Genomic DNA, 9,066 nt, shown 5'->3' with positions numbered 1-9,066 from the left:
TAGAATATGATTATTTAAATGTCTGGAAGTACTATTCCTTGTTGGATTTATTCACGAATCCTACAATAGGAATAAAGCGTATGAAAATGTCCGAGAACAAATGTCTCGATACGTACTAAAAACATTGAAAGGAAGCTGGATCACTGACTGCCACATACAATTATAACATAAACACTCATGGCAGTCAAACACTCCACTGAAACATGTCAAAGTACACAAAGTCTTAAACCATTAAATGAACACGTCAACCTTGTGAACAAAGAATATGCACATAGTAAAAAAAACACACACATGTGGAATGAATATAATTAGCCCAATGTGGTCAAAGAACTTGTGGAGCAGAGCCTTTCAACACATAAGATTCACATGGAAGAACTGTTATCCAAACTTTAAATTCAATTCCAATAACAACACAAACATCACGTGGTTAAAAGTAAATCATCTCACAGAATGAATTATCGACTATTGTAGACTTGCCTTCGACCCATACAAACAATCAATCATACGAAAGTGGGGGTGATTATTAAATGTTAACGTTTCAAATTTTTGTCTGTTAAGTCATAAAATGACACCCTCCATCTGTAAGATCCTTCAACTTCCCCAAATTGTATAGATAAACTGTAAAATTTGGCAAGTTTGTGTCCAGTAATCAATCAAGAAGATAATTAAAGTAACCTACAATGTTGAGAGATGAAACTACCTGGCAGATTAAAACTGTATGCCGGACCGAGACTCAAACTCGGGACCTTTGCCTTTCGCGGGCAAATGCTCCACCAACTGAGCTACGCAAGCATGACTTACGACCCATCCTCACAGCTTTAATTCGGCCAGTTCTAATACTGAGCGATGTTATGGACGAAAGAAAAGTATCTGTGAGTTACGCATTACACTTTTTGTTAAAGGCTGAAAATGAATCACTGCTACAGGGAAATGTAACCAGTAATAGACTATTATCATTTCCATGAAAATGATCAGCCCAGGCTCAGCAAAGCTCCCTTCTTACATTAATCTTCTTTATAGGATGGTAAAAATAATGTTAATGCAGTGCAAGGATTGTTGAAAGGCAGTTGTATATTAGGTTGCAGAGTAATGCTCTATGAATTTGAAAGAGTTAACAATATTGTTCTTTGTAGCCGATACTACCTTTATCAATATAATGTTCAAAGCACTTGTTCAAGCAAGAAATTCCTGATCTGTAGCGGTCCTTTTCTTCTCATTAAGATGAGTGTCGAAAGTCAAAAGACGCAGAGATATTTAAAAGCATCAAGTCAAATGAATGATTTCAAAGGCTGAAGTAATGCAACAAGGGTTTTGAAAACTAATTCGAAAATATAAATAAATCAATCATTAGATCTTTAACATTGTTAATCTGCCAGTCCTCAAATGCAGGAAATATTATGTTAATGATTTTCAGGTTCTGTCTGTGTGCAAATGAATAAATACATTTATGTTTTGCCATTTGTGTTTCGTCTCAGTTTATTGAAGCATCGTTTGTAGCTCGACACCAACACGTTTTTCCACTTAACGATACTTCGATAAATTGAGGCCAAACATGTATCACAAAAAAAGTATATAGTGCAAAGAAATTAATTAACAAAAGTTTCAATCCAATTTATGTATTTGTTTCTCTCTTTTACACATGCCAGTTTCAAATAAAAAAAGATTATCGATGCCACACCTTCTGACCATGAAATTTTATAAAATATAATTCATATAAAAGGTTTGCTGCAATCAGTACTGGAACATTAGGTACACAATCTCTCAGTACCAGATAAATGAATGGGAACACCACTCTCAACTCGTCACACTTAAAAAAAAAGCTCTCACAAAGTATCACACTTGGAACATATTGAAAAGGCAAATGCACAAACTGTGCTTCAGGTTGCTATCATTATTATTACAATACAGTTCCTATACTATACAATTACAGTTTAATTTGGTTGTGTTCACACAGCTTAGACTCGATTCAATTCATAAATATTTTTACATGGAACATAACAGCACTGTGCTATAGAATAAAGCAAGATACACCTATGCCATATAAAAAAATACACTGCACAGCTGTTGGTGCATACACTCTTGGTACGTGCAATAATCTATAGGTAAAGAGAAAAAGAGATTCCTTGTTTCAATAAAATATTAAAATCAGACTATTGTGTCACACTTCTTAAAAAAAAAGTACAGTAAAAACTGTGTGTCAACAGACATAAAAAAAAATCCTTATTAAGGACAATATCTACAGGCAGTCAGATAAGTTGAAGCTGATGGTAATATAAATACAATCAAACACCTCAGCAGACAGCACAATACTCTCTATATCCGAGCCTGCCAGTTCACCGGAAGTGTTGTTCCTGGAAATACTGTTTGGTACTTAGCAGGAATAAGAATCTCAATTTCTACTGGCAAGTACATTTGCACCTACTATAAAATACAGAATGTATACAATTAAACTAACATAGTGAATCTGCAGACTAAAAATATTCTTACAATGGCACATATTTGGTTAAGTAAACACTTTTAAGACTAGTCAGCTCGACATAGGACTGCCTGTACCAGTAAACTATTTAAAATGTATCAATAAATAGAGCATTAACTTTCATACACTGGCCAAGATGCCTTTATTCAAAACACACTCACACACTAAATTGTGTGATGCCTTAATTTGCTTGCAACACGTATGAATTTATAAGCATTTCACATACATAGACCCTGTCGTCAAACAACTATGTCGTTAAAAATATATCTATGATATGAGACACAATGTTAACGAACCTGTACAGTCCTTACAATGCAAATTACTTACTTGTACATGTGGTACATGATAATAGAAAATAGTGTGATGTTTTATCATGCAATAGCAATAAAGGTGCTGGCATACTCAGTAATTATCACTAAACTGAACTATTGCTGCTTTTGTTGGTGTTATCAGTAACATCTTGTTATCACTAATACTGTCAAGGCAGTTACAGCACATAAACACAAGCACACACATACACGAACACACTGTCCATTAAATAAAGCTTTTTGACCTTCCAGCTGCATGAAGTTAACTTTCACAAGAGTTTCTTTAGACTGGCTTTCAAACGTTCTTGTGCTGGGTTTACCTTTATTTTTAGTTGTTGAATCATATCATATATCTTAAGTGAAGGCCCAACTTTCAGTCCAGTTAACTCTATGATTTGATCTTTGGTGAGCGATAAGAGTTTTACGCCATCAATTTTCTGCAAATAAGCAATTTCCTTATGAGAGAGAACAGAACAAAATAAAAACAGGAAAATATTTTCATATACACTGAAAATGAATTCTCCAGCACTCATTTTTGTTATGGTTTTGTACAACTATTGAAATAATCATCATCTACAAACAAATTCACTCTAATCGTTAGTCTGGTGTGCACACTGAGATTACATTCTGACCTCTACTTCTGCAGGTTCACAGAACATACAGGGCCAGTTTGAACAAAGGATTACTTTCATAATTGATTATGCATATTTGTTGACAATATGTATTGTAACATTAACAAGACCATGGGTGTGAGACAACAGGTGTTTCATCAAGAACAACATATACTGTAAATGAGATGGAACAGATGATAAAATCTCTAATATCTCATGTGACTCTATAGGCTATGTTATGTAGGAAGGCACCTCCGTGCAGAGAGGTGGACTGATAGGGGAATGTGGAAGGGACAAAGTTTGCTTAAGCATGGCAGCAGAGAGCAGGCAAACAAAGCCCATGCCGTCAAATCACACTGCTGGGGGACAACCATCAGGTTTATTTGCCTATGCTACATTATGTTCAAATCTAGGAGAAGAATAAATTTTAATACTTCTTTCAATCAATTGTCTATATGAGAGCAATCTTACTTCATGTGTAGACAATGTTGTGTCTGCAGCTCCACAGCTGTAGTCTGCTTCACATCAGATGGCAGGAACAGCTGATGCAGCTTTGTGAAGATGTCAAACAATTTTTCTCAGCAAGACAATTGTCTAATGACAAGGTCATCAAAACTGGTTGCAGTATTTGTCATTTTAGTGTAGTTTGTACTGTATTATAAGTAAAAATGTAATACACAACAAAATTAACTTCAAACACAAACTAAAATCACTATATCTGCTTGATAACTTCCTAGATCCATTTTAAAATGGGTAATTCTATAAGACACATTTGTGGGTGTATTTGTCTTTTAAGTGTAAATCATTGTGCATAAAAAAATTACTGGTGGCATACACTAATGCAAAAGGCAATCACGTAAACAGTTAGTATTTTGTCATATTTTTCGCTGTCAAAAAACATTATGATTGTAAACTGAGTCATTCGACATTACAATGAGAGACCACATTTATGATCCATGTAATAAGCAAACAACTAACCATCATCTTGGAATAACTCTAACGAATGCAGCACGATAACATCAAAAACCACCAGAATCCAACAGCTAACACCACCCGTCATTTCAAACCATTTTCCTGTACTTGAAAATGGCAGGGTATTACCTGTCAAAATATCAGAGATTTTGACAAATTTATCCAGCAGCATTCTCAAGTTACTAGAACATAGTACACACTGCGAAGAGCTTAAATTTTACAACTCCTTGGGGAATATGACGAAAATTATGTCACTCATAACAAGTGAATGCCCGGATTCTTCTTAGGATACAAATTCCCAATCGATAAAGGCTAGGAAGTTCTCTAATACTTGCACAATCAATTCTTTAAGATGAGAGATTGATGCACTGAAGAAAGAAAACCAGAGTCTACAATCCAAACAAAAACCAAGTGAAGAGGTGCAAGGCAAAAGTGATAAATTGTGGATGAAAGTGTCACATAAAGGAAGTTCTTTACCCACAAAAAGGTCAACAAAATTTGCAAAAACAGTTACATTCTCCAATAATGTTCTGCAAAGTGACTGTGATAATGACTGTACTATAAAAGACCATGACTGTGAAAATATCAGTGATTTGGAAACGGAATAACTTTTTGGAAATAATGCCAACAAGAAACATGGATCACCAAGAAAAAGATTAGTGTACTTTTACTAACAGACAGCCATGGCAGGAAGCAATCTAATATTTTTTGAGAGAAAAATCATGACATAACAGTGACTGGTGCAGTGAAACATGGAGCAGGAATGAGACATGTTGTAGATGCCAATTTTCGAAGGAAAATAACACAAGGTAGTTTGCATAATGGGATCAAATGATGTAACTAAGAATGAAGCAGAGGTTTGTGTGAAAAACGTGTGTAGATTTCTAGATGTGAATAAAACTAGAAACATAACAGTTGCCACAGTTCCTCATAGGCAGGATTTGATTTACAGCTCGTTTGTAAACAAAGTAGTTTGGGAGACAAGCATTAAAATAAAGAAACTGCTCACAATACAATGAATGCAAAGTACTAGATATAAGTAAGCTGCATCAGAACCTGCACACGAAACATGGAATGCACTTTAAATATGAAGGGAAACTGTTTCTGTGTGATCATATCAATGACATAATTGCATATCAACTTTCAAGAAATAAAACTGTCTATCTGCTTCCCATACATCCTGCCGACAACAGTGACAAAAAGTAACACGAGAAAGAGAGAAGAAACAGTTATTTCAAAACCCTCAGATATTTTTTCAATTGAAAGTATGCAGCTTCAGCAAATAAAACAATGACAGTTTTCCTCTATTCTCTTAGAGGATTCACAAAGAATAAAAGATGCTAATATATTATGTTTTAGTGAACACTGTATGAGAGATGTTGATATGTTGCAGTTGAGTGGTTACTGTATACATTACTCTCGATCTATACTAGAGAAAGGTGGTGTTGTAATTTATGTAAAACATACATCTTACAGAGCATTAGATTTAAAGAGTCACTGTAAAGAACAAGACACTGAAATATGTGGAGCCTACTACACATGACTTGCCAGTTGTGGTGGTAGCACTCTACAAAGCTCCTATACAGAGAACATGAAAGTCTTCAGGTGGCAGCTAGAGTCAGTTTTATCTCAGCTGTGTTCAAAGTCCAACAATTTAATAAATGAAGCAATTTTAATATCAATTTTGTAAATGACAGCAACAGCAAAGTAGATTTAGAACATCTAGTAGTGTCTTTTAATCTGACGACATAAGTAGATTTTCGAAGGAAGTGGCTTATAAGGCAATTGTTTGACCAATTCTTGATAACTGTTCATCAGCATGTGATCCTTATCAGTTTGGACTGATAGAAGAGATAGACAAGAACCGACAAAGAACAATGTGTTTCGTCATGGGATTATTTAGTTGGCATGAGGGCGTTACCGAGATGCTCAGCAAACTTCATTGGCAAATGTTACAAGAGAGACATTGTGCATCACAGAGAAATTTACTACCGAAATTTTGAGATATCACTTTCGAGGAAGAGTCGGACAACATATTACATCCTCCCATATACATCTCTTTTAATGACAGCCACGACGAGAAAATTTGAGAAATTGGATCCAGTACAGAAAATAACCAACAATTATTCTCCCGTGTGCCATTCGAGAGTGGAAAAGGGTAGGAGGGATCAGTTAGTGGTATCAGAAGTACCCTCTGTCACACACCATTAGGTAGCTTGCAGGTTATGAATTACATGTAGACGAGCAGAAATATGCATGATGATGTTAAAATATTCATTTGTTTGTTTCTGAAACATGAAATTGTCTGAAGAATAAAAGTTACCGAATTCAGCTGTTCGAGACGTCCAATGACATTTTTCCACCTTAAATTTTCATTTGGAACATTCTGTCTCTTTTATGATTCCTGTTCATACACCAACTTTCTAACCAGAGTAATACTAACAGTTTTGTCATCTGCAAGAAGTACCTAATCTGCTCGATTTATGGTAAGTGGAAGGTCAGGGATTCTGTAGAAAATCCTCTCAAAGTCACTAAAGTTACAATAACTTGAATTATTTGGCACCTTGGATGTACAATAAAACAATCAAGGCAGTGAAAAAGTTTGTATGAGTGACGCCTCACATCAGCAATGCCACGTCAGCCATGAAAACCAAACACAGAAAGATTATCAGGATGGGCACAATAGAATATTCTAACAATGGCAAACAAATCTGAAGAGCTGGTCTGCCTCAGAGTTGAGTAAAACGAAGTGGAAGAAAAATGTGAAAAGTAATGTCAGGGCTATGAAACAGAGTCAAAGAATGGAGTGGGTTTTTTATTACACAAATACTTAGGCACTTGTAGGCAAACCGAGTTTGTAACTGACAGAAATTCATATTGGCATGTCGAATAACTGGATCTTCTGCTGGTTGTTTGTTTGTTCTCACTTAAATGGAGACCATAGAAAATTAGTAACAATTATTGTACAGTGAAGGCCTCCCAGAGTCTGTAACAAAAGAATTCCAAAAACAGTAACTTGGGAGACTTACTGAACCAAGCATAAGGGAAATATTGAGGGAGGTGCTGCAAGATGTCGTCAAGATGAGAAGAACACGCAGTAGGTGAAGGACAGGACACTTTGAAGAAAGTTGTGGCAAGTCCAGCCAGTGTATATGGAGAACACAGTCAGATATGAAAACCTAAAGAAACATCCTGGAGACATCTGAACTGAAGTGACTGCAGTGGTACGGCTATATGAAGAGGATGGATCCTGACAGAACTCCCTTGGGATTTCTCGGCCCAAAATATAGCATGGTGAAGGAAAGAGATCTCTGGAGAGAAGTAAGAAGCAGATTATCAAGAATTTCAGAAACCTGGATGCCCATTGGCATCAGATAAACAAAAAACAGCTATGGAAGAACAAGAAAAATTGCAGGAGGTTTATCTATAAATGCATTTGGCTTGCTACAGAAGTCATGTAATGATGATTTGAATACTGATAAAAATATTCATAATTCTATTAATTTTAGTGAAATGACCTGTAATCTCTGTATTTGCTCAATGTCTTTTAGTGCATGTTGAGAACGACCATTTGCTTCTGGTAATTGCCAGTTTCTTCCACCAACTTTGTTTTCTGGTCAAGATGTCTTAGTGCTTTTTAATATAATGTATTGTTTTGTATATTTTTTAAATGTGTTTTAGCTATGATGGCCAGTCAGAGCCTAAGGCCACTTATATGTATAGTGGGCAGTGTGCCTAATACATTTTCCTACTTTACACTGTTATCTGGCAGAGGTTTTAAGTTACTATCGTCGATACGTTGTGCTGCAACTACTATTTATAAGAGCTGTAGGTAGAGGTCATAAATGGGAAGACAACTTGTATATATGCACTGGGACCTTGCACACACCGTCGAGTTGGATGTCTCAGCCGGGGTTTGCCCACTTGCTTGTGTTACTGAAAACTTGTATCCAGTGGCTGGCCTCTACATCAAGAAACTGGAAAGTTCAATGCAGCACCGCTGCTTCATCCCCCCATGGCGCCACCATCAGCTGATTATTAAGTAAACCTAATCACTGTACCCATTCTTCAGTCCTTTTTAAGCTATGTCATTTTTGTGTAAACATTTATATTCTTGACTGGCATGTGACATAATGTCTAATGGTGTATCATTTCTTTACGATTTATGTTCAGTTTGGTTTAACGTGTGTTCTAAACACAAGCACCCTCAATGTGCCTAGTCTTCATACGCTTTTAGACAAACTAATGCTCAATGCTTCTTATACAAGCGAAATCTTTTATAGTCAAATTATCTATCTGCTGGTGCTAATCACCTTATGTCTTGTGGTTTTTTAATACATGAAGTTTATTTGGTCACCATATTTTCACATTTGTTATGTTTCTTTTAACTGCTTGACAGTACTATTAGAGAATTTTAACAAAGCTCTGTTTATTACTTTACACGCTGTTAATTGTGATCCAACCCTGGTAATCACTAAATTTTTATTCTAAAACCATTTTTTGTACAACTCTAGCTTCTAGAGTTTGCTTGACGATTGCTTTCTGATGTAATCTTAATTGCTTCTGAGGATAGCAAGTTAATCTGTCAAAACTAGTCAAGAAGTCAATTTAATTAAAAAAAAAAAAATTGTGCACCTGACGACTGATTATTTCTATTTTTAAAATGTGCTTCGCAGCTGCTGACTGACAGCAATGAGTA

The 9,066-nt window shown here is 35.7% G+C and overlaps 1 protein-coding gene across 5 annotated transcripts in view; it reads right to left on the bottom strand.

Annotated features, from left to right (window-relative positions):
* Window positions 1-1,600: 1,600 nt before the first annotated feature.
* The window catches only part of LOC124802465 (polycomb protein Sfmbt), a 297,351-nt gene continuing 289,885 nt past the window's right edge, over window positions 1,601-9,066 (bottom strand). For all 5 annotated transcript variants that reach the window (XM_047263252.1, XM_047263255.1, XM_047263253.1 and 2 more), the window contains one exon: window positions 1,601-3,221. In XM_047263252.1, the coding sequence (XP_047119208.1) occupies window positions 3,054-3,221 (168 nt within the window). In that variant the 3' untranslated portion in view covers window positions 1,601-3,053. The remainder of the gene's footprint in view (window positions 3,222-9,066) is intronic.

Source organism: Schistocerca piceifrons, chromosome 6 (assembly GCF_021461385.2).
Source record: "Schistocerca piceifrons isolate TAMUIC-IGC-003096 chromosome 6, iqSchPice1.1, whole genome shotgun sequence".
Taxonomy (NCBI): Eukaryota; Metazoa; Arthropoda; class Insecta; order Orthoptera; family Acrididae; genus Schistocerca; species Schistocerca piceifrons.
Note: the sequence above shows the minus strand (reverse complement) of the source record. Positions and strands in the feature narration are given on the sequence as shown.